Raw genomic sequence first — 27,143 nt, 5'->3', positions numbered from 1 at the left:
CACTAACAGCAAACTACCAATAGCATTCAATAACTTTGTTTCTTGCTGTCTACTGCCTTACATGGAGAGCATCCTAAGTGAAATTCAGTCCCGGCGCCAGGACACACGACTTTGGGGACTAGAGGTGCTGGTCAAATAATTAGAATATCATCAAAAAGTTGATTTATTTCACTAATTCCGTTCAAAAAGTGAAACTTGTATATTATATTCACTCATTACACACAGACTGGTATATTTCAAATGTTTCTTTCTTTTAATTTTGAGGATTATAACTGACTCCCAAATTCAGTATGTCAGAAAATTTGAATATTGTGAAAAGGTTCAATATTGAAGACACCTGGTGCCACACTCTAATCAGCTAATTTACTCAAAACACCTGCAAAGGTCTTTAAATGGTCTCTCAGTCTAGTGCTGCTTCCCAATTCGCATACTATCCGTACTAAATAGTATTCGAAAAAAGAATTAGTATGTCCCAAATCTTAGTATGTTGAAAAAAGTATTCCAAAGATTACCGGATGGTTTACTATTTCCGGTCAGAATCCGAAGTGCAGATCAATGCGCACTCGATGCTCAGCTGAGCTCAGTTTTTTACGCGCCGCGTCAAAATAAAAAAACGAACCCGAGGTGTTTTTTTTTTTTAAATGACGCTTTTACGCCTGGCGTTTTGCACGTCGGTGTGAACACTCACATTGCCGCCCATTGTTTAGTCCCGAGGCGTTAAACGTCGGCGATAAACGCGTGCGAAAATCGTCCCGGTGTGAACAGGCCTTAACGGCTGATATTGCCCACAACCCATTGCGAGATGGACGAGGATTCGATTAGAACTACAAACGCGGATAAAAAGTGTTTAAAAACTGCAAACATGACGGTTACGCAAGTCTGACGGTTAAGTGGAGAGGATTAGATAAAGTGGTTTGAGTGAGCAATTATCAGTATTTAACCGGACGAAAAGATATTTATTCAATATTATCCACATTATATTTCTCCTTCAGCAGCATTGAGAACTTTTGTAATGATGCGTTTGGCCATTAACTTTGCAAACACATGAGAGGAGTCTAAAGACCCACGAAAGGCAGATCAACGAGCGACTACATTTCTCTCCGATACGGTAGGAAATTAAATTTAAAGTGGGGGATTTGAACTGTGACGATGATTGACAGTTTAAACGGTGACGGGGCGCACGTAACAGAGTCCGTTAAAGATGACGAAGTAGTATGTCCCAAAGCTTGCATACTCTTCTGCTACACACTCAAAAGTATGTACTTTTTCTTCACAAAAAGAGTACATACTTTTAGGACGTAGTATAAGTAGGCGAATTGGGACGCAGCCTAGTTCTGTAGGCTACACAATCATGGGGAAGACTGCTGACTTGACAGTTGTCCAAAAAACGACCATTGACACCTTGCACAAGGAGGGCAAGACACAAAAGGTCCTTGCAAAAGAGGCTGGCTGTTCACAGAGCTCTGTGTCCAAGCACATTAATAGAGAGGTGAACGGAAGGAAAAGATGTGGTAGAAAAAAGTGTACAAGCAATAGGGATAACCGCACCCTGGAGAGGATTGTGAAACAAAACCCATTCAAAAATGTGGGGGAGATTCACAAAGAGTGGACTGCAGCTGGAGTCAGTGCTTCAAGAACCACTACGCACAGACGTATGCAAGACATGGGTTTCAGCTGTCGCATTCCTTGTGTCAAGCCAGTCTTGAACAACAGACAGTGTCAGAAGCGTCCCGCCTGAGCTGAAGACAAAAAGGACTGGACTGCTGCTGAGTGGTCCAAAGTTATGTTCTCTGATGAAAGTAAATTTTCCATTTTCTTTGGAAATCAGGGTCCCAGAGTCTGGAGGAAGAGAGGAGAGGCACACAATCCACGTGGCTTGAGGTCCAGTGTAAAGTTTCCACAGTCAGTGATGGTTTGGGGTGCCATGTCATCTGCTGGTGTTGGTCCACTGTGTTTTCTGAGGTCCAAGGTCAACGCAGCCGTATACCAGGAAGTTTTAGAGCACGTCATGCTTCCTGCTGCTGACCAACTTTATGGAGATGCTGATTTCATTTTCTGCACACAGTGCCAAAGCAACCATTAACTGGTTTAAGGACCATGTTATCCCTGTTCTTAATTGGCTAGAAAATCTATGGGGTATTGTGAAGAGGAAGATGCGATTTGCCAGACCCAACAATGCAGAAGAGCTGAAGGCCACTATCAGAGCAACCTGGGCTCTCATAACACCTGAGCAGTGCCACAGACCGATCGACTCCATGGCAGGCCGCATTTCTGCAGTAATTCAAGCAGAAGCAGCCCCAACTAAGTATTGAGTGCTGTACATGCTCATACTTTTCATGTTCATACTTTTCAGTTGGCCAAGATTCCTAAAAATCCTTTCTTTGTATTGGTCTTAAGTAATATTCAAATTTTCTGAGATGCTGAATTTGGGATTTTCCTTAGTTGACAGTTATAATCATCAAAATTAAAAGAAATAAACATTTGAAATATATCAGTCTGTGTGTAATGAATGAATATAATATACAAGTTTCACTTTTTGAATGGAATTAGTGAAATAAATAAACTTTTTGATGATATTCTAATTATATGACCAGCACCTGGAATTATGGAATTGCCTTCTAAGCACATGCAAAGCTGCCCTTGAATTTGCCAAAAAGAAGACACCTTCCTTTTAAAACAATCTACACATCTGAAGCACACCTAGGATGCCTTAAAGGGTTAGTTCAACCAAAAATGAAAATTATCCCATGATTTACTCACCCTCAAGACTTTCTTCTTTCAGCCAAGCATATTTGGAATAGTGAATTGTAGCCCAAAAAAGCGCACTCCAGGGGGTTAATAAAAGCCTTCTGAAGTGAAGTGATGCTTTTTTGTAAGAATATCTCCATATTTGTAACTTTATTAACTATAATCACTGGCTCCCAGTAACGGCCGTATGCAAGTCGACGTAGGATGTAGGAGTAGCGTAAGCTTAGGTGAGAGAAGATGCCTCTCACAGTTCAAACAAATAGGGCTAGGGAACAAACTGAAGCTCCTCTTTAAAAATTCAAACATGTGACCGATGTTTTGTTTTGATCTATCCTCTGTTCTTCCGGGTTCGTCACTCTTCTGCTGGAACTCGACTCGGGTACGGGTGTTACCGGAATCCAGTGATTATAGTTTATAAAGTTATAAATATGTATATGTTTCTTACAAAAAAGTATCCCTTTGCTTCAGAGGGCCTTTATTAATCCCCTGAAGCCGTATGGATTACTTTTATGATGGATGGATGCACTTTTTTGGGCTTCAAAATCCAGGGTACCATTCTCTCCCATTATAAAGCTTGCAAGAGCCAGAACATTTTTAATATAATTCAGATTGTGTTTGGCTGAAAGAAGGAAGTCATATACACTTAGGATGGATTGAGGGTGAATAAATTAAAGGATAATTTTAATTTCTGGGTGAACTAACCCTTTAAAATGCTATCTAGGTAGGCAGCTCACTAGGTTTTGCACATGCTGGTATTGGTGACGTTAAATCTGTACCTTAATTAGCTTAGAGAAGGTTTCAAAGATGAAAATGAGAGAGATGAGAAACGCAAAGATCTCCTGGGTGAAAGGGGAGATGTAGCGCACGAGGAAGCTCCCCTCAGCTGCCACGATGACCAAAACAATAAAGATGAGCCAGAACCCGATCCACACTCGCCCTGTGAGATATTCAAAGCCCTGTGCCTGGCAGAACTGATAATGAGGAAGAACAAAGGAGCGACAGGAATGATAGCAGAAGACAAAAGAGAGGAACAGGAAGATAGAAAGGCAGACCGATGTTAATGTAATGAAACTACCTCCTTTTTCTTGTAAAGTTTGAACCATAAGGACAAAAATTTACCTTATAAAAAGCCTCCTCAAAGACCAAAAGTGGTCCCGAGAAGCCAATTATGAGCAAGGGTTGTCCTGCTAGCAGAGAGAACAGCACACCCACTGTCGCTGTGGAGATGATGAGCTCAGAGACTCCCATCATGCCTTGTGTCTTCTCACCTAAATAAATGGGAATATAAAATACGAAATTAAACTATGGAAGCCAATTACCACTACACTAGAAAAAGAAACCGCGCTCTGATAAATCATAATTATGACATAAATAGTTTAAATTTTGACTTATTACATCATAATTCTGAGATTAAAATACGATAACACTTTATTTTAAGGTGACGTAGTTACATGTTACTATATGTACAGTACCAAATATGGAAATTAAAAAATCAAAGACAGTCATTATGTCAAAAAAGTTGAAATTATGAAAAAAAGTCATTTATGACAGTCAAAACTACAATATATAAAGGTCAAAAGTATTAGATGCTAATGCATAAGATGCATGAGATGCATAATTATGAGATAAAGTCAAAATTTTGTGAGAAAAAAAGTGACATTGGTGACTTACAAGCTCATTATGACTTTTTCTCTCAAAATTATGACAAAAAGTCATAATTACTACATACTAAGTCATATTTATAAGACAAAAAGTTTAAATTACTTACAAAGTCAATTATGAGATAAAAAGACATAAATATGGCACAAGTCATATTTATAATACTAAAGTCAAAATGATGACACACTATGCCAAGACTTTAACTCTTTATTTCATATTCATGACTTTTTCATGTCATCATTATGATTGACCAAGCAGGGTTTTTTTTCTTCTAATGTGGCGGAATGGGCTTTTATATAATACAGACTCCACTATCAAAGATAAAAAGATGAGTCGAGGGACGAGAGCCTCGCTGTCCCACTTGCCTAATAAACCTCCAAAGGTGATAGTGGGCGAAAGAGCAGCAAAATAAATGAAAATGACAGCAGCAAAACATTGTGTGTCCACGGCGTCCTTCAGGTCGCTTATGTAGCGTGGATAACGGCGGCGAATATCGTGGATCAGACCTCCAAAGGGAATACCAGAGCGCTTGAGAGGGTCAACATCAAACTGATCCTCCTCCTCCTGTTCATCCGTACTCGCGTCTATAACACAAAGGGTACAGGTCAATGTTAACAGAACAGATAAACATGAAAATGTAAACACGAATGTAACAAGTATTTCACCTTTGGTCTCCTGCTCAGCTCCTATAACAGTACTGCCGCCTTTTTTGTACTCCCTCTCTTTGCGTTTGCGTAGCATCTGTTTCTGGAAGGATGCCACGGTCTTCAGCAGGTCTTTTCCTTCGACGTCCGATGGTGGAATTACAATACTGCAGTCTAAGAACTCATTTATGCCATTAAGCAGGTCCTGTCGGTCATCGGCAAAGTATGCTACCTCGTGAAAGTTCTGTGGAAGGTCAGGAAAAACAGTGAAACTGAGTGGTTTACAAGATACAAGTAGATTGAATCGTTTAGCAACTTTTGACCAGTCGGTTGCAGTCCTGAAGCTTTTCATTAAGCCGTAATGGCCCTGTTTACACCTGATATTAAGATGCGTAACGGTCGATTGGTTCACAAGCGGACGATGCTAAATACAGGTGTAAAATGGGGTCTAAAACTTTTTGAGCTTGTCCACTTTTGACCACTTCCAGAGGTGGTCGAACATAATTCAGCAGGATTGCTTTCGAGCTAGCCAGCCAGGATTTAAACTTTGTCAATCGGAGACCCAAGTTTGGTTTTAAGATTAAAAACATACCAAGCACGTTGTTCTCTCCCCATTCCTGATTTCTAACAGGCACTCACCGTGTTCGGCGTGTCTTGCGGTTGTCGGAGAAGAAATGAAAGCTGATGCTCTCCGTATGTTTTGTGCAAGCTTATTTTGTCTATTAGATCGAAAGATTTGAAAAAAGCCCATACATTTACCCACCCATAGACCTTCCCCTCAAAGAAATCAGGATAGAAGTGGTTGAAATTGGACAAAAATACCAGGTGTAAACGGGAATGTGTCTCCCTTGTCTACTTGTGATCCGATTGACCAAAACACATCTTAATACCAGGTGTAAACAGGGACAATGACACATGCAAAGTTGTATGTCAAATTGCAACAGCAATTGAAAATCAAACATCTCTATGGATATTTTTTTGAGGCTTGATCTAAAGATCACCTGAACCAATTTTGTCCAATCTTCTCAAAAATATACAGCAAACAATAGATTTCAATAAAATTCTATATGATGGACAGGTCATAATTTGAAACTTGACAAATGGGGTATCATAAAACCGAATGGATGAATATGAGTAAACCAGAATCAAGGAATCCTGAAGTTATGATTTAATTTCTAAGCCATGAAACTGGTTAAGTACTCTCAGGACATGATGCCAATGATACACACAAAGTTTTGTTTCAGTTTACCAAAGCATTGGTGAAATATAGGCAGATCTTCTGTTTGGAGGCTTTGTCATAACATTTGTTACAGATTTATTGGGGAATGGGAAAGAATATCCAAAGTCCATTTTTTGTGTGGTTTGTTCTGAATATTATCTTAATCAATTTTGGAGAAGATTGGACAAAATTTGAAGCAGGAGTACCAAAAAACATAAAATGTAAAATGGCGGCCAGGTAATAGGGTGAAACTTGACAAATGGGGTATCGCTTGACTTACTCAAGGTATATGAGTAAACCAGAAGCGTAATTTTAGGCCAAGGCATTTGGATTTCATTTGTATGTCATGAAACTGTTTAAGCCCTCTTGCACCCCCCAAATTTGCCTAAGCTCAGGATGCTAATTTCTGTTCCTGGATATCTTAATTTGCTGGTTCAAATGTGTCTGATAAACTTTGCAGAAAGGTAGATCTCCAGGAACAAGAATGAACGCTTCTGGCCTAAGCATTGCAGAGATAAATACTCGATTCCTGTTTGGCAGATCTACCACAAAATTCATTACATATTTATAGAAGAATATAAAAAATGTGCGGCTGGGTCTCAAGATCATCTGACACTATTCTGGAGAAGATTGGGAAAAATTTATAGGTGGTAGTTTAAAAAAAGTATTTGTTAAAATCTAAAAACGCCAAAAAATTAAATCTAGCCAGAAATGTAACTGAACTGAACTGAACTGACCCGAGAATCATAACAAAACATAACAGCGGTTCTCAACCAGGGGGCCGTGGTCCAGTAGGATTTAAATATTTAAAATAAAACAAAGCAAGCATTAAGATAGGGTAAAACAACTAAAAGTCAAGATATTTCTTATCAAACCATGATTCATATTGTATGATTCTGAAGATGAACCTTATCAGACATTAAGGTTGAGAAGGAGCGTCCAATCTCATGATAGTCCATGTTGGTCTGCGTGGGGCCCAACAGCACAAAGATGAACCGAACCGGGACGGGGACTTCCAGAACGGACTCCAGCAGGACAGCCTCGTTCAGCCGGACAAAGGCCATCGCGGGCTTCTCTAGGAACTCCACACACCCTATAAACACATTTAGTGCGGTAAAAATCAAAAACCACACAAACAGGGATCCAGAAACAGAAATCAAACACAACAGAAAGCATTAATCTTTGCTTAGCTGACTGAGGCATTATTGGAAAACTCTGGTGCGATGACTCAACGTCATCTCTGGACCTGAAAACAACAAACGCTGGAACGAAACGCTCCTTAGCTTACCCACTAAGACCACAGTGGCCTCGGCATCCTTGGGAATCTTTGCCAAGAGTTTCATAGATCTGGCGGCAGCATGTCCCTCAGCTGGGACAGGGTGGAGGCTTTTCTTTTGTTGACAGAAGAAAATAGTTAGTGCCATTTGAACGCCACACATCAGCCTCAAGCTGTGGCAGAAAAGCTTTGGCAGATAGCGCATGCATAGCTGCCCTCACTCCGATTGTTTATTGTTCCATACGACTGTTTCGTTCATGTGTTCGGGTGACGGGGTGCAAGTATGTTTCGTGAATTTTAACGAACCATTGTGCCTGTTTTGCATCACCGAGCACAAATCTAAACCTACAGATCCAGGTGACAAAGTGGAAAAGCAAATGGTAAATCACTTTAAATCAATTTAACACAATACGTCTTCACTTTTTATATGGGCTGTTTCGAATGTGCCAACATTTTTTTAGCCATGGGGAACATTCATAGTTTCACAGCTAATGTATCAAGAGTTTAACTGGAAGCACCTGTAAGCTCACTATTACACTTAATCCTGCACATGTGGCAGAGCAACTTACATGATCCAAGCATTAACAGTGCTGCTAACCAGGCCCAGACCGAATGTGCACATGCATTTTCACTGCGAAAAATATTTTTTTGCTTAGTATTTTGTCTTAGTATCTAAATATCTAAACATTGTTGCAAAATGACTTTTATTTTGATGAAAAATGTATCAAAATATATATATTTTTCTAAAACAATAAATCATCTGCCAATGGGGTAAGAAGCGTAAAAATTCAAACTTTTTTACCCCATTGTTAATACCTTACATCATTTTGCTTCTCAAATAAATGTATTTTTATTCAAGAAAGTTTAAAGGGGTGATGAATTGAGAAATCAACTTTCCTTTGAGCCTTCGATATTTAAAAGTTCATCGTGATATAAGAATATCCTGTAAGTTTCAGAGCTGAAAACATCCTTGTTAGTCAAAGAAAAGCTTTTATTGACACCATGCCCAGAAAACAAGAGATCTCAGAATATGTCGACCACTGACGTCACAGAATGCAGAAGCACCGCCTCAAGCCCGCCCACCAACTCGTGGAGCTAAACGGGTCGCTACTGAGCAATAAACATGCCGGTTCCAGCTCACATGTGTAAGACATTCCAAGTTTGTTCGCTTCATTTCACCTCAGAATCGATTCTAAACAAAATAGTCGAGACTGGATTTGCAGACCTATTGAGATTAAAACACAATGCTGTACCTTGTATATTGGTGTTGAACTGTATATTGTATATATACGGTGCAACACAATTATGTGAGTAAAACATGTTTTTTTATTTGTGTTAGTATTGCATTGTTACAGATCGTTTTATATCTATTGATTACATACCTTAGCATGCGGTCAATCGCGGGTGGATGAGAGATGAATCATTGTGTTTGTTTGATAAAGATATATTTCGAGCCCTGTGAGTTTCTCCAGACGTTTTCATAACAATCCCCACATGTTATCAGGGGAGCTGAAGCTCATTAAATATGCAAATCTTATCCAATCCTAGCTGTGGGCGTTTACTTCCAAGTCTTCAGTGCGGCACGCCCATCAAAACCAAGGCAGAAAATAGCCTATTACTTATTCATTATGATGTTTTTGAATGTAAAAACCACGCAAACGTCATAAGTTGACCTCAGACAACAGTAAACACATTTTTTAAAAGCCAGTTCATGACCCCTTTAAATATTATGTACTGAAAAAAGGGAAAATACTGAGTAAGAAAATCCAGTTACACTTTATTTTAAGGTGTCATTTTTACAGTATAATTATAAGTACTGAGTAATATTATTTACTACATGTACTTACTATAGGGTTAAGATAGGATTAGGGTTTGGTTGAGGGTCAGTTGCATGCAATTATGAATAATTAAGTAATAAATAAGTACATGTAACATATGTAACAAGGACACTGTTAAATAAAGTGTTACCGAAAATCCTTTTTTGCAGTGTTCTGCACTGATTTGGGTTAAAAGACTGTGATTCTGTGGAGTAAATTTAAATGCAGTACTACACTTTTATTGGTAGCTGAAAGCATAACTGAATAAGTCAAAATATGTTATAAAGAAACAAAATAATGAGTATAGTTTTGGAAATTATGGATGTTCCTATTCTTTCAGCAGAGTTCTCATTCAGTGTAAAAAAAAATATATATAAATATATATATCTCTTGGGTTGGTTGAAGCTGGTTTAGCCGGTTTCTCAAGCTGATATTTAGATGGTTTTGTTGGTCAACCCAGCCTAACCAGCTGACAAGTCTCCAAACACCTCTAAAACGATTAAAACAAACCAGCCTGGCCAGATTTGTGGTAAACTAAGACCAGCAAACCACCGTAGGCTAGTTTAAGGTATTTTTTTCTCAGTAGAGCTGGTTTTAACCAACAAAACATGTACATTACATCGCTTGGGTGTTGGCCTTTAGAGCAATGCATACTGTATGGACCAAGTGCTACCAACACATGGAGGTCAAAGTTGGTGTCCTTCAAGTGAACACCACTGGCACAATAAACTTGGCAGCAATTTTCTGGAAGCCTGGATGCATACTACAACATACTACAACATGCACACAACAAGAAGCAAGCAACTCACAAACAATGCCACAAACACCTCTTTGTCATGTTCTGCCGTCTTGCTGTCGTGCATCTCCTCATGGTCCTGGGACACCAGAGGCAGGCTGGTGTCGTGAACGTGATTGTGGTTGTGACGGAAGCCGCTCAGGCTGTTCACAGAGTGGTTCCGATGGAAAAGGCCTTCTTTCTCATCATTGGGGTGACTGGACAAGAGAAAGTATTATAATTATATTCTTTATTTTCTCCATATTTATTTTTTCTGTAAACATTCTTAAAACAAGATAAATGTATAACAGCAAAATAGTGTTGTCAAAAGTACTGACTTCGGTACCAAATCAGTACTGAAATTTTCACAAGCTCAACATGTGGCCATTGTGTTCACACGCTCAAAATTTATGTCTGTGATTGGCCATTGTGTTCACACACTTAACATGTGTGTCTGTGATTGGCCATTGTGTTCACACACTCAACATATATGCCTCTGATTGGCCATTGTGTTCACATACTCATCATATATGTCTGTGATTCGCCATTGTGTTCACACGCTCAACATTTATGTCTGTGACTGGCCATTGTGTTCACACACTCAACATATATGTCTGTGACTGGCCATTGTGTTCACACACTCAACATATATGTCTGTGATTGGCCATTGTTCACACGCTCAACATTTATGTCTGTGACTGGCCATTGTGTTCACACACTCAACATATATGTCTGTGATTGGCTATTGTGTTCACACACTCAACATATAAGTCTCTGATTGGCCATTGTGTTCACACACTCAACATATATGTCTGTGTTTGGCCATTGTGTTCACACACTCAACATATATGTCTGTGTTTGCCCCTTGTGTTCACACACTCAACCTTTATGTCTGTGTTTGGCCATTGTGTTCACACACTCAACATAAATGTCTGTGATTGGCCATTGTGTACACTCAACATATATGCCCGTGTATCGGTGTAAGCGCTCGGTGAAGAGCACCAAATATGTCTATTTACAACATATTTTTGAAGTGTTGATCATTGTAGCCAATCACAGACATATATATATATATATATATATATATATATATATATATATATATATATATATATATATATATATATATATATATATATATATATATATATATATATATATATATATATATATATATATATATATATATATATATATATAGAGCTTGTGAATATATATATATTGGGCCAATCAGAGACATGTATGTTAAGCGTTTCCCTCTAGCATTTTGAGCGCTGTTGAACGAATTCTTAAATACAATGGTATTTAAGAATTCGTTCAACAGCGCTCTAAATGCTAGAGGGAAATGCTGGTGTCGTCACATTGGTACTGAAGTCGTTGCATTTGACAATATAATTAATATAATATAATTAATATAATATAATATAATATAATATAATATAATATAATATAATATAATATAATATAATATAATATAATATAATATAATATAATATAATATAATATAATATAATATAATTAATATAATATAATATATATAATATAAATACACTTGTTTTAAGGATTGTAAAATATTTTTATATGAAAGATGTAAATACTGATTAAGAAAATATTTTCTTACAACTCAGACTCTCTATTCTATACACATCAGGCATTAAAGGCATTGCTCAAACGAAAATGAAAATTCTCATTATTTATTCATCCTCTTTTTTGTCATTTATCTTTATTAAACAAAAAACAGCAGCCATGAATAAGTAAGTCATATGGGTCATATGACAAGAGGGTGAATAAATGACAGTATTTTCATTTTCTTTTTGGGTGAACTATGTCTTTAATAGTGGAAATGTTATGACTTCCTTAATCTGTCAAGCTACTCGAGTCCATTTGTTCTCCTCTGTGAGACAAATATCCCTGCTCTTGTGTTTATTTAGCTCCACGGCTACAGCAATTTCCTTGCTTATCAATGTCCAAAAAGGCAATTTTCCATCTTCGCTTGCAATATTTGCAAAGCAAACACAAAACCCAACATGTCAGGATATCAGAATCCAAACTGCAAAACCAAACCACATTCCCTGTTCGCTCGAAGAAACACGTGCCAAAGCAATCAGTAAAAAATGCTTAAGACAACAGAAAAGCAACATGCGGCTAGATAACATCAGGGAATATTTAAACAGAATTCGAACTCTAAAAATCGACCACAGAGGTAGTCCAGTGAATTAATAAATGCCTTTATTGTTTTTCACAAAAAGACTAATCTCGGTTTGCTCTGGGTGCTCTACGTGTACTGAAAACAGTGAAGACTAAAGAGTGGCTGCCCAGCTTTGTTACACACGTCACCGCGACCGTGTCCAGCGGTTGACATCGGCACACTCATTAAGCTTTATTTGAGATCTTGTAACGCTCCAGCCAAACTGGTCACTGAAAGGTTCCAAAACAGAAGGTGTGACATTTAATTGTGTTTGAAAACATTCCCAAAACTTTAGTAACTAATGACCTAACTTATAGAGCACCTTGATGTATTTTTTTCCACATTACAAAGACATTTTTGGTGACTAATTTGACACGTTTTCCCATGGAAAGCTGCATATGAGATGATGGGAAATGCTGTAGTTTTTGACTTCATTATGTGTTAGTGTGTGTTTGTTTTATAGCCTGGCAGAGTGAAATACTCATCTCTGAGCAGTTCCAATGTCCCTTAACTGAAATAAAAAGACAACAAAAGGTACAAAAGCTGTCACTGGGACAGTACCTTATCAAAAGTTACACTTTTGTTCCTTTTAGGTTCTAATATGTACACTTTAGGTACTACACTCTAAAAAAAATTTTACTATATGACACTAAAAGTGGTTCTTGGCTTGTAATCATAGGGGAACCACTTTTGGTGCTATGTAGCACAATATCTTAACAGGTTCTGTATATGGTAGCGGTGCTATATAGCACCTCAGTCATCCCAAACGACCGGTAAAGAATCGCTGAAGAACCACTGAAGCACCAAGATTTGGTGCAATACAGCACTTAAAGTGGTTCCCCTATGATTACGAACCAAAGAACCACTTTTAGAGCTAAATAACTCCTTTTTTTTAGAGTGTAATATGGACCTTTAAGGTACCAGTATGTAAGTGTACCTTTTGAAAAGGTACCGTCCCAGTGACAGCTTGTGTTCCTTTTTTTCTGAGAGTGAAGCAAGCACAACTGGTTTTGAACTTTTGTGGCACTCTCTAAAGAGATGCTAAAAGAGATTCCAATTAAAAGAGATGCCAACATTTGTTATCCTCAACATGTATTGGTAACAAAAATGATAAATGATTAATCACAAAACATTAATTTTTAATCAAACATATGCAGTGGCCTCAAAGACTATTTGGACTTTCAAGCCACACCTAAAAAATATATATGTCTTTGCATTATACACAACCGTTTTTAATGTTTTTGTAAGAAGCTTCAGTAACACGTCCTATGAAGTCCATGCTTATAATTAATTATAGCTCCATAAGTATTACTATTTTAAAAATATATGTATAAAGACTCATTAAGACCTATACTGCATTATAAGAACAGTTATTATTCATTAATTACATTTACAAATAAACAACTTAAAATGTATAATGAGCACATCTTTATGATTTATTAATATTTGCTTTATTGCTTCCTACACTCTAAAAAAAAAGGTTCTATATGGCACCAAGATGGTTTGTAATCATAGGGGAACCTTTTTTAGTGCTATATAGCACCAATTTTGGTGCTTCAGTGGTTCTTCAGCGGTTCTTCACCGGTTCTTCACCGGTTCTTTGACTAAGGTGCTATATAGCACCTCTGAAGAACCGCTGAAGAACCACTGAAGAACCAAAATTGGTGCTATATAGCACTAAAAAAGGTTCCCCTATGATTACGAGCCAAGAACCATTTTTGGTGCCTTATAGAACCTTTTTTTTTTAGAGTGTATGTTTTTACTTTACTTAAAGCCATCAATAATTTATAGAGGTTAGTAACTGTATTATTACTCACAATAAGTATTTATAAGAACACAACTCGGCTATTAATGACAATATATTTACTTATTCGACAGAAATCTGAATTACTAAAAAGTAATTGTAACTCTAATATAATAACATTAGAATTGCAGGCTGCATTTTTATAAATACATTCATGGAAACATACAACTGACTAATTAATACTTAGAAATCAGTGTATAATGGATTATGAGCATGTGCATTTAAAAAGCAAATGCATGACTTATAAGTAATTATACAAATAATATTAATGTAACTATAGCTCTTATAATGCAGTATAGGTATAATGAGTCTTTAATATGGATACTTACTTACTTATGAATACTGTAAGTATAAATGGGGCTATAATTCATTATAAGCATGGGCTTCATAGAAAGTGTTACTGAAGATTCTTATGCTCAATCATTTAAATGTTGCTTGAGTGCCCAGAACTTGTTGTCATATTAATGCAAAGAGGTTTAAAAAGGTACATCTTCAAACTATTAATGCAACCCACATTTCTGTAGCTGGGGCCATGCGATATTAATTCTGTTAGCAGTAGCACTCACTCAGGTAGAGTACCATTCTGACCTCAGAGTGTGATCCTGCGGCTGAGCAGAGCTTAACAAAGAAAACACACGGCACTTCACAATCCTTCAAGAAAGGAGGCCTGTCTGAGCCATACTAAATACTGCATCTACACAGCACCAACTTAAAATAGTCCAGATTTTATGCAAGGTAACGAAAACAGTGAATTGGTTACAGGAATAATTCACCCAAAATCGAAAACTGACCCTCATGTCATTCTGACCCTGTAAAATGATTAATGTGTCAGCTAAAAAGCACATGAAAATGTATATGGCCATTCTCCAAAAAAGCTCCTTAAAAGCATCATAAAAAGAGTCTGTAACTTGTGCGCTATACTTCAAGTCTTCTGAAATCATATGATAGCTCTGTACGGACCATAATTAAGACTGAAGTTTTTCATCTCTTTCGCACTAGGGTTGAAACTAAAATCATAAAAAATACTTTTTGTTGCTTAATCGTTAATTAAAATAAAATATGGGCCACAAAACCAGTAATAAGGGTAAATTTTGTTGAAATATTGAGATTTATATACATCATCTGAAAGTAAGCTTTCCATTGATGTATGGTTTGTTCAACGCTATCTCACGACCAATATGTATACATTTTACGAGGTGGCTGATTAGTACAAATTTGTACAACCTCACTTGTATGAAATTGTACGTTTTGTCTAAACCCTAGTGACGAGTAGGTTTAGGGGAGGGGTTTGAAATTGGCAATTCGTCAAATCGCAAAAATTGTACGAATTTGTACGAGTGAGATCGTACACATTCGTACGAATTAGCCACCTCGTAAAATATGAACGAATTGCCATGAGATTGGGTTGGGTTTGTTAGGATAGGATAATATTTGGCCGAGATACAACTATTTGAAAATCTGGAATCTGAGGGTGCAAAAAAAATTCATATTGAGAAATTCGCCCTTAAAGTTGTCCAAATGAAGTCCTTACACTCTTAAAAATGCTGGGTTAAAAATAACCCTAGTTGGGTTGAAAATGGACTAACCCAGGACTAAATGAATGGACTAAACCAGGACTAAATGAAGTCCTTACACTCTTAAAAATGCTGGGTTAAAAATAACCCAAGTTGGGTTGAAAATGGACTAACCCAGTTTGTTTTTAACCCAGCGATTGGGTTGTTTTAACCCAGCAATTGGGTTGTTTTAATCCAACAATTGGGTTGTTTTAAGCAAACATTTAACCCAACCGCTGGGTTTAAACAACCCAATTGCTGGGTTAGTCCATTTTCCACCCAACTTGGGTTATTTTTAACCCAGCATTTTTTAGAGTGTAGCAACATATATTACTAATAATATATTTTACATAATTTATATGTTTTTTATTTTTTATTTTTCTATATTTATATTTATATTATTTACGGTAGGAAATGTACTAAATATCTTCATGGAACATGATCTTTACTTAATATCCTAATGATTTTTGGCAGAAAAAGAAAAATGAAGAAAAATATATGAAGAAAAAATCGTAAAAGGATCATTTTGGCCCATACAATGTATTGTTGGCCATTACCACAAATATACCCGTGCGACTTATGGCTGGTTTTGTGGAAAACGGGAAATATAAACATCAAATTGTCAATAAAAACTATAATAGCTTCTCAATGATAGGCTACTTGTCACAGTAGTTTCTGTTCAGTTTCAGTTATCATGGACATTCAGTTTGTTTTCATTTGTCACGTGTTTCTTTGTTCAGATTCCCGCCACTCATCTGTCTCCTTGGTTAAAGTCATTATTAGTTCATATGTGTCAGCTGTGTGTAGTCATCATCCTCATTTGTGTTCACTATTTAAGTTCTGCCTTTTCAGTCACTCCTTGCCCGTTCACGTCTTAGTTAGAGTGTGTTGCCGCCTGATTGTCTGTTTGCTAGAAATACTATTAAACCTGTCATTTTGGATTTATTCTTTTCGTCTGTGTCTGCCTTCCTGCAACCACTGTGACAATACTAAAATAATACTGTTTCACACTCATATTTAATTTGAAAATGAGATGCATCACGTCATTGATGCCAAATGCTATTTGTTCTCTCATGCCACGTAACCGATTGTGGCGTGCAAGTCTGGAAAACTTGACTTTTGACTGGAAAACTTAAGATTTGAGAGCAATGGGACATACAGCGACTATGAAAATGTAAAATTGGACTAGTTTTATGCATTTTTTTTTAGCTTAAAGGCCACATTAAGAATGATAACTATAAAAGTAACTATAAAGATAAGTATATTCGCATCCACACAAGCGGAAGATATCGTTCTGTTTATTCTAAGCACGTGCTTGTCTGTCGCTTTAAATGCTCGAGCTTGTTACAGCAGAAAAGATTCTGATTGGCTGATTTTATCATTCATCAGCTGGAAAAAAACACTCAAGTGTTTCCAACAATATTTTTTCTCCTTGCCGTTATTGTTATAGCTATGGTATGAACTCTGCTATTCTTTAATATTGATAAAGATGATTAGAACTACATCTTTATTGTTATCTTTATAGTTATCATCCTTGGTGTGAACAGGCCTTAAAGGGATAGTTCACCCAAAAATGAAAATATTGTCTTTGTTTACTCACCCTCAAGTTGTTCCAAACCTGTATGAGTTTTTTTGTTCTGCTGAACACAAAAGAAGATATTTAGAAGAATGTTTGTAACCAAGCAGAGAGAGCAACCATTGACTACCATAGTAGGGGGAAAATACTATGGTAGTCAATGGTCTGCTTTGTTACAAACATTCTTCTAAATATCTGCTTTTGTGTTCAGCAGAACAAAGAAACTCATACAGGTTCGGAACAACTTGAGGGTGAGTAAATGATGACAGAATTTTCATTTTTGGGTGAACTATACCTTTAAATCACTTTAGTTGCATGGAAAAGAGCAACCAGGACATTCTGCCTAATATCTCCTTTTGTGTTGAATGGAAAAAATAAAATATTTCAAGGTTGAAATGTCATGGGGATGAGTAAACAATCTATTCCTTTAAAACAACTGTTCCTTTAAACACTCTTTGATGTAACCAATGTCTGATGTCTCTGCAGCTGCAATGCCATTAAAAACTCAATTGGCCATCGGCCTGGCGCACTGTCACTCCAAGTTGTTATGTAATCACACCTCTTCATTTAGCAGGAAACCAATAGAGGCAGCTGTGACAAAGGACATTGACATTAAGGCCCACCGCAGAGAAGATCAATATGAGCTTTGTTTGGAGTATTGATGTCTGACCTCCACTAACCTGTGTTTGAGCAGGAGCGCTCGCAGAACGTTGGCTCTGTCTTCGGCTCTGATCTGGTCCGAGATGATCATGGTTTCCACCAGCAAGTGGGCGATGCCAGGCAGTGTGGTTTGATCCAGATCTAGCATTATGGCACCTGGGTAACAAAACACAGTGTTTGTCATGCTGTCATAAATGCAATATATAGTAACATCACTCCATATCTCGTATCATACACCACTGTCACCTTACATAACAAAATAATGTAAAATTGTGTGATTATTCTAATTCCACAATTCAAATCAATGTGGCAAAATCAGTTTTTTTCAACACGCCTCCAACCAATACGCCTATATCGGTCGTTTGTCACTTCCCAGAAATACGACCCATAGGAGCGTTTCCTAAAGTTGCGCCCCTATCGAAAACAGGACACGTTCATTTTAATTCATGAAATACGACCCATAGGAGCGTTAACTAAAGTTGCGCCCCTATCGACAACAGGACACGTTCATTTTAATTCATGAAATATGACCCATAGGAGTGTTTCCTAAAGTTGCGCCCCTAACAACAACAGGACATGTTCATTTTAATTCATGAAATACGACCCATAGGAGTGTTTACTAAAGTTGCGCCCCTATCGAAAACAGGACACGTTCATTTTAATTCATGAAATACGACCCATTGGAGCGTTTACTAAAGTTGCGCCCCTATCGAAAACAGGACACGTTCATTCTAATTCATGAAATACGACCCATAGCAGCGTTTAATAAAGTTGCACCCCTATCAAAAACAGGACACGTTCATTTTAATTCATGAAATACGACCCATAGGAGCGTTAACTAAAGTTGCGCCCCTGTCGACAACAGGACACGTTCATTTTAATTCATGAAATATGACCCATAGGAGTGTTTCCTAAAGTTGCGCCCCTAACAACAACAGGACATGTTCATTTTAATTCATGAAATACGACCCATAGGAGTGTTTACTAAAGTTGCGCCCCTATCGAAAACAGGACACGTTCCTTTTTAATTCATGAAATACGACCCATTGGAGCGTTTACTAAAGTTGCGCCCCTATCGAAAACAGGACACGTTCATTCTAATTCATGAAATACGACCCATAGGAGCGTTTAATAAAGTTGCACCCCTATCGACAACAGGACACGTTCATTTTAATTAATGAAATACGACCCATAGGAGCATTTACTAAAGTAGCGCCCCTATCGACAACAGGACACATTCATTTTAATTCATTAAATACGACCCATAGGAGCGTTTACTAAAGTTGCGCCCCTATCGACAACAGGACACGTTCATTTTAATTCATGAAATACGACCCATAGGAGCGTTTACTAAAGTTGCGCCCCTATCGCCAACAGGACACATTCATTTTAATTCATGAAATACAACCCATAGGAGCGTTTACTAAAGTTGCGCCACTATCGACAACAGGACACGTTCATTTTAATTCATGAAATACGACCCATAGGAGCGTTTACTAAAGTTGCGCCCCTATCAAAAACAGGACGCGTTCATTTTAATTAATGAAATACGACCCATAGGAGCGTTTACTAAAGTTGCGCCCCTATCGACAACAGGACACTTTCATTTTAATTCATGAAATACGACCCATAGGAGCGTTTAATAAAGTTGCGCCCCTATCGACAACAGGACACGTTCATTTTAATTCATGAAATACGACCCATAGGAGCGTTTACTAAAGTTGCGCCCCTATCGACAACAGGACACGTTCATTTTAATTCATGAAATACGACCCATAGGAGCGTTTACTAAAGTTGCGCCCCTATCGAAAACAGGACACGTTCATTTTAATTCATAAAAATACGACCCATTGGAGCGTTTACTAAAGTTGCGCCCCTATCGACAACAGGACACTTTCCTTTTAATTCATTAAATACGACCCATAGGAGCGTTTACTAAAGTTGCGCCCCTATCGACAACAGGACACGTTCATTTTAATTCATTAAATACGACCCATAGGAGCGTTAACTACAGTTGCGCCCCTATCGACAACAGGACACATTCATTTTAATTCATGAAATACGACCCATAGGAGCGTTTACTACAGTTGCGCCCCTATCGAAAACGTCTCAGATTATGACTATAACCATAGTTCCCTGAGAAGGGAACGAAACACTGCGTCCACTAGGGACAGCTTTGGGAACGCCCACAGCGTGATAGCGTCTTATGCACGTATGTCAACTCAGCCAATGGCGAGAGTGAGCGTCACGGGCGGGTGATGTCACGTCCAGGAAAGGATAAATATACATCCGGTCCGATCGCACTTCAGCTAAACTGCCGAAGCAAGGGATCACAGGGATGCAGGGAGTATGGCAAAGGGACGCAGTGTTTCGTTCCCTTCTCAGGGAACTATAGTTATAGTCATAACCTGAGATGTTCCCTTTCGAGGGAACTTCACACTGCGTCCACTAGGGACAGCTTTGGGAACGAAATACCAAAACGCCATAATACCAAATGCCTGTCGTGTGAAACTGTGGCACATTCAAGACAGGAGCACTGAAGAACCTGGAGCACATTCCAGGTCAAGATCATAGTATCTCACAAACGTAAGAGGCGAGGACCTACCGGCCACATCGCAGACTTCTTTGAGGGAAACCCCCGATACCAAGGCCTTAGAGGCCGCCATACTCCTAGTAGAGTGGGCTTTGACAGCTAAGGGACACTGCTGATCAGAAGACCCATAAGCCAGTGAGATAGCCTCGACTATCCACTTGCTCATTGTATGTTTGGATGCAGGGAGACCCCTGTTCTGAGGTCCAAAACAAACAAACAATTGATCTGCTTTCCTCCACAGGGCAGCTCTGTGGACATAAGCATCCAGTACTCGCACTGGACATACAAGGTTCAATCTTTCCTGGTCTGGATTAACAAATGGAGGAGGACGGAGAGCTTGCAGCACTATAGGCCGTAGAACATTGGTTAACACCTTCGGAACATACCCTAATCTAGGGTAAAGGAAAGCTTTAATCATCCCTGGTGCAAACTCCAAGCACGAAGGGGATATTGATAAGGCCTGAAGGTCTCCTACTCTCTTTCTGAGATGATGTCAAGTGGCTCGAACGGAGCCGCAGATAAACCTTCCAACACTATAGCCAAATCCCAAGTAGGAACTCTAGTGCGCAACGCAGGCCTCAGCCTCTTAGTGCCACGAAGGAAACGAGTTACCAACGGGTTCCTCCCCACAGTAATACCATCCACATGGGCATGGTAAGCAAAAATAGATGAAACATATACCTTAAGTGTAGCAGGGGTCAACCCAGAAGAGAATCGCTCTTGTAGAATATCTAGTACTGAACCAACAGGGAAGTTGACTGGATCGAACTGTCGTTCTTGACACCAAGAAGTGAACAACCTCCACTTCAGGGCATATAGTCTCCTCGTGGATGGAGCTCTGGAGCTAAGAATGGTCTCCACTACCTCGGTAGAGAGACCAGACTCTATGAGCTCGGCCCCCTCAGCGGCCAAACCCACAGGTTCCACATTTCTGGGCGGGGGTGAAATATTGAGCCCTCCGCCTGAGATAGAAGATCCCTCCTGATCGGAATCTTCCAAGGTGAGTCATCGAGCAGTGTTACGAGGTTCGAGAACCAAATCCGGCTCGGCCAGTAAGGAGCTACTAGCAGTAGACTTATCCCCTCCCGGCGAACTTTCTCCAGAACTCCCTGGAGCAGAACAACTGGGGGAAATGCGTACAGACGCCGCCTCGGCCACGTCTGTACCATGGCATCCAGTCCCAGAGGAGCTGGATGTGTCAAAGAGAACCAGAGTGGACAGTGCGTCGTATTCTGAGACGCAGACAGATCCACTTCCGCCTGGCCGTAAATCTCCCAAATGAGCTTCACCACCTCGGGTTGAAGTCTCCATTCCCCTGGCCTCAGCCCCTGTCTCGACAGGATGTCCGCTCCTATATTCTGGGCCCTCGGGATAAAGATTGCTCTCAAGGAGAGTAACTTCCCCAGAGACCACAGGAGGATCTGGTGCGCTAGCTTGCACAGTGGGCGCGAACGCAGACTCCCCTGACGATTTACATAGGAAACCACCGATGTGTTGTCCGTACGGACCAACACATGATGGCCCCTCAGGTCCGGGAGGAAGAACTTCAACGCATTGAAGACTGCCATCATCTCCAGGCAGTTGATGTGCCACGAAAGATGATGGTCCCCCCACAGACCCTGAGCTGAGCGGCCTTCCATTACCGCTCCCCAGCCCATGAGAGAGGCATCTGTCGTCAGGGTGACTCGACGACATTGTGCCCCCAACACCAATCACCAAGGCGCGGAGACACCGCCGCATGATCTTGATCATACGAAAAGGGTTCCCCCTCGGGGAAAACCCTCTGGTCCTGAGCCACTACTGTAAGGGCCTCATGTACAGCAGGCCAAAAGGAATCACGTTGGACGCCGCTGCCATTAACCCCAGCAAATTTTGAAACTGCTTGACAGTGAATGACTGGCCTAGTTTTACTCTCTTTACAGCTGACAGAATCGCAGCAATGCGCGTGGGTGAAAGCACTGCCCGCATTGCTACGGAATTCCAAACCACGCCAAGAAAGGTGGTCCTCTGTACTGGAGAAAGCACACTCGTCTTCGCGTTCAGCCTCAACCCCAACTTTTGAATATGCTCGAGGACGACATCTCGATGCCGAACCGCCATCTCCTGCGACTGTGCCAGAATCAGCCAGTCGTCTATATAGTTCAGAATGCGTATGCCCTGCAGCCTGAGCGGGGCCAGAGCTGCATCTACGCATTTCGTGAACGTGCGGGGTGAGAGAGCTAGACCAAATGGAAAAACCCGATACTGGTACGCTTTGCCCCCGAAAGCGAACCTCAGGAACTTCCTGTGTTGTGGAAGGATGGAGACATGGAAGTATGCGTCCTTCAGATCTATTGTGACAAACCAATCCTCGGATTTGATTTGGGTCCCAATCTGACTTAGCGTCAGCATCTTGAATTTTAGTTCCCTTTCGAAAGGGAACTCTCGCTGCGTCAGCTGACGCTATGGGGGGAACACCTCCAGCGTGACAGGTGTCTGAAGCTACTATCGAATCAAGTCAATCCTATTGACCGGCGACATCCCATGATGTCATCAATGTGCGACCCGGAAGTATATAAGGGTGCCTTGCCAACACATACACATCTTTCTCGTCTTCAGGGATTGTCTGTTTGAAGTGCTATACGAGTTAAGGTAATACAAATTCATTATTTAATACACACGAGTGTGTATTTACTGCCTGGGATCAAGAGCACGCACAGTCAGTTCATTTGAAGTTGTTTGTGTGTAAGTGTGAGCGGTTTTCAATCTGAGATCGCTCCACTCTAGTCTGGCTTTCTTCTTGAGGGAAGAGAGTTTGGCATCTGGGACTGGATGATGCTGTCCCGCTCATGCTGAGGCTGAGTGCTGGCATGCATCATGGGTTCTCAGATGCAGCTCGCCGATCGTCGGGAGAGGTTATATTCCTCTCGGACGATCCTCTCCTCGCGGCTAACGAGACTTATCAGCAAGTGCTCTTAGGGATGGCTGGTGAGAGTGGTATGAATCCTCTCAGCCACCCTGACCGTGTATGCTGAGCTGATTAATGTTATGGAACACGCTGCAGGCACGCTGTGCCTCGGCAGCAGCGGGTCCAGAACCAGAGGGAACGCGATCCTGATCACCCTTCTCGAAGAGTGACAGGCGGGAGTGGAGCATGCGAAGCGGCAGCTTCTCACAATGCTCACAATCAGCCCCCTCGAAGGCTGACAGAGCATGCTCCACTCCCAAACACATCACACACAAATCATGTGTATCTCCACCCGTAAGGAAACGGGGACACGGAGGAGTACACTGTTTGAATACTGATGCATTCGCCATTTTTAAACTGAGAATTATTGTGCTTTTGACGGACAACAATAAATAGACAGAGACAGTTTTCACACAGATCGCTTAGCTGAGGCAGAAAAGCTGAAGTGCGATCGGGCCGGATGTTTATTTATCCTTTCCTGGACATGACGTCACCCGCCCGTGACGCTCACTCTCGCCATTGGCTGACATACGTGCATCAGACGCTATCACGCTGTGGGCGTTCCCAAAGCTGTCCCTAGTTGACGCAGTGTGAAGTTCCCTCGAAAGGGACCAGGACACGTTCATTTTAATTCACTATAAAGGAATATGTATGCACACACACGCATGTCACACATACTGTGTATATATATTTTACACATACATGCACACATGCACACTGATTTTGTTTTATAACATGGTATATAATATATTGCTAATTAAAATAAAGCTTAAATATTCAAGAAGAAGCATTTAAAAGTAAAGTTTGAAATACTTAAAACCTAATGAAAATGACAAAAGCACATAAAACAAAATAGCAAACTTAAACTAAAATTGAAATAAAAACGAAAAATATAAAAATAATTCATTCAAAATATTAATAAATACTATAATCGTATATAAACAATATTAAAATAACACTGATATTGTTTTTGTACTGTTCCAAACTGAATTTAAAGCCATAACTATCACACTATATATATATATTAGTTTTACTGTTTGATTATTTTGTTTTTAACCCAAGTGTTGCATAATTTGAAATAGTTTTTGCACTGATGCCAGACTTGATAATTTGTTATGAATAATCTTCTGCTTGTATAAATAAACGTTTGGTCCTTCGAGTTGCAAATAAAGCAAGAAAATAATCAAAGTAGCCTGTATTTGTAAAGTATTTAATTCACTGGATTATCCAAAGATAGGCATTGCACCACATTTCAATCAAATGTCCAGCATAAACAAATATATCATGACATATAATGTTATTACATTACTCATATTCTGATCATACCGCCTACCTCCACACCACCACCACCACAGTACTTTTTAGTTGTTTTTGCAAACCCTCATGTCAGTTTATCACTGCCGCCCATTAAATATGTTTTTTGTCAGGGTTGTTGGTTCCATAACCGCAAGAACTGAAACTTACCAAATAACTTCTCATTGATAGACATGTGTTTGGACTGAGTCATGCTTTTTCAAAAGCATTTTTTCAAAACTAAAGAACTGTTTACCTTGTTATCCTTGAATGGAAAATTATCAGTTTTCATGGTCAAAAAGTGGATATGCCCAAGAGGGTTTAATCCATTTATCTAATTTAAGTGTCCACTTGAATTCTGTCAGTCACACGGCACTGGTTTGTCAAATAGAAACAGCGGATGGAAGTTAGGATTGGACCAGGATCGCAGGATTGAGTGGGCTGGCAGTGCGTTTGACTCTTACCATGTGTGATGGTCCTGCGGAGCTCCAGCAGGCTACGGAAGGACAGCGAGGCCACATGCGGTTTACCCCAGCGATCCGTCTCCTCCTCCACGTCTTCCTCAAACTTGATCCAACGTGCCGTCTCTTTCCAGCGCATCTCCTGGTTCTTATCCACTATCAGCTCATTGAGCTCCACAAACACCTACAGCGAACACAGTGTCAAAGGCACATCATAAAACACTTTTAATGACCAAAAGCAGCTTCAAGGCAGTTCAGTTCACTTGACGGCCATCTCGGCAATTCCCTAGGCATCTAAATTCTAGGAAACAGGCAACAAGTACAGCTCGAGTTGGAAGGGGAGCAGAACAGAAATATTTCCCCAACAAAATATGACAGCAATATCATAAATCTTCTTTTGTTTTAGTATTTTTCATTCTAGTGTAAAAACACAGGTGATGGATCTATCAAAAATAAGAGCTTATGCTGAAGCCACTAATCAATTTCAATTTCATAAAACAAAAAAGGTTCATTACCAAATTCTCAGTGTTAAGAGCTAAGCTACAAACGATCCTAAAATCATATATCAACCAATCAGAGAAGTTGTTGTTACCATGATCTTTCACACTCATGAAGCACTGCAAATGATGCAATCGAATCCTTCTACCTACACACTCAAACTACTTACATATCTGTATATATTGAACATTTTGCAATAAACCTTATACATATTTTCAGAAAAATTTTGTATTTTATGCTTATGACTTTAGGTAAACTACAAATAAACTATTACAACTTTGTTCATTGAAATAAAGCTGAAATAAAATATAAGTATTAGAAAAACTTAGATTAAAAACTTAATAAAAATAAAGCTAAACAATGTATTTACACATTGTACAAAAGTACAAAACAACTAAAACTAAAATTACAATGAAAACTGAAAATCTAAAAATATCATAATTCAAAATTAAGTACTATATAAATAATAGTAAAATAAGACTGAAGTAAATGACTATAAGTAAATCATTTTATATGGTACTGTAAATTCAGATTTGATTGTTATTTGCACAGAGATGAATAGTTTATTGCCTTGAAAAAAACACTGTTTAAGCCTTTTTTAAGATTTACACATTTCAATTACTAGTAAAATTCCATCAAATTGAATTGAATAGCCCTTCCATATTTAAATTGAATAATAAATATTCCATTATTCAATTAAAATATGTAAGGATTATTCAATTCAATTTGATGGAATTGTACTATTAAAGGGGATGTCTAATGCTATTCCATGCATTCTGACTTATTTACACTGTTAAAGAGTTGGACTCTCATGCTAAACATGGCCAAAGTTTCAAAAAATGAGTTGGACGTATGATGGAGTATTTCTGTTCCAAATACACTCCTTCAGGATTCGTATAAGTTTCGGAAAGTTCATTTTTCCTGAGTATGGCCGTGTATGACGTCATAAAGGACAGAATTCCTTGTACAGGCACTTCTCGCGGAAGAGCACACACACACACACACATACACATCAACCAAAGTGAGAGCTAGAGCACGCCCATCAACACTCTTCATTCGGGTTACAGAAGCCGTTGGCTGCACCATCATTTTGTTTGAGAGGGAAAGATAACCATGTTCAGCTTCCCAAAGAATCCAACATTATGGGAACAGTTTGTTTTCTGTGGCAGTAACAGAGTTGTGCAAGTGTGCTAGTTTGTTCCCGGCATTTCGGTGATGAAACAAGGCCCAGTTTGACGCTGAATTTGCAGATTTTTTGAAACTACAGTTTTTTTTATTCGCTTTGGTACTATTTTCACAAGCAAGGTGTACATTTTCAAAATTCATAGTGCTAATATCACAACAGATCATCAAAAGTGCACTTTTTCAAACATTTCAGCATATTTTCAATTGTGTTAGTACAATACACAAAACCACAAAGTATCCTTTTCAC

At 39.1% G+C, this 27,143-nt stretch overlaps 1 protein-coding gene across 1 annotated transcript in view; it reads right to left on the bottom strand.

The window, feature by feature from the left end:
* Window positions 1-27,143, bottom strand: part of slc4a3 (solute carrier family 4 member 3) — a gene marked incomplete at its 3' end in the record, with an annotated part of 141,307 nt that overhangs the window by 16,945 nt on the left and 97,219 nt on the right. The window contains exons 8-16 of the mRNA XM_079822147.1: window positions 25,217-25,397; window positions 17,940-18,075; window positions 10,191-10,356; window positions 7,559-7,661; window positions 7,179-7,363; window positions 5,073-5,295; window positions 4,773-4,991; window positions 3,868-4,016; window positions 3,525-3,719 (exon numbers count right to left, since the gene is read on the bottom strand). Coding sequence (XP_079678273.1) covers window positions 3,525-3,719; window positions 3,868-4,016; window positions 4,773-4,991; window positions 5,073-5,295; window positions 7,179-7,363; window positions 7,559-7,661; window positions 10,191-10,356; window positions 17,940-18,075; window positions 25,217-25,397 — 1,557 coding nt within the window. The remainder of the gene's footprint in view (window positions 1-3,524; window positions 3,720-3,867; window positions 4,017-4,772; window positions 4,992-5,072; window positions 5,296-7,178; window positions 7,364-7,558; window positions 7,662-10,190; window positions 10,357-17,939; window positions 18,076-25,216; window positions 25,398-27,143) is intronic.

The sequence above is a fragment of the Gobio gobio genome, assembly GCF_949357685.1.
Source record: "Gobio gobio genome assembly, chromosome: 7".
Classification (NCBI taxonomy): domain Eukaryota; kingdom Metazoa; phylum Chordata; class Actinopteri; order Cypriniformes; family Gobionidae; genus Gobio; species Gobio gobio.
This window is presented reverse-complemented; position numbering and strand designations above follow the sequence as displayed.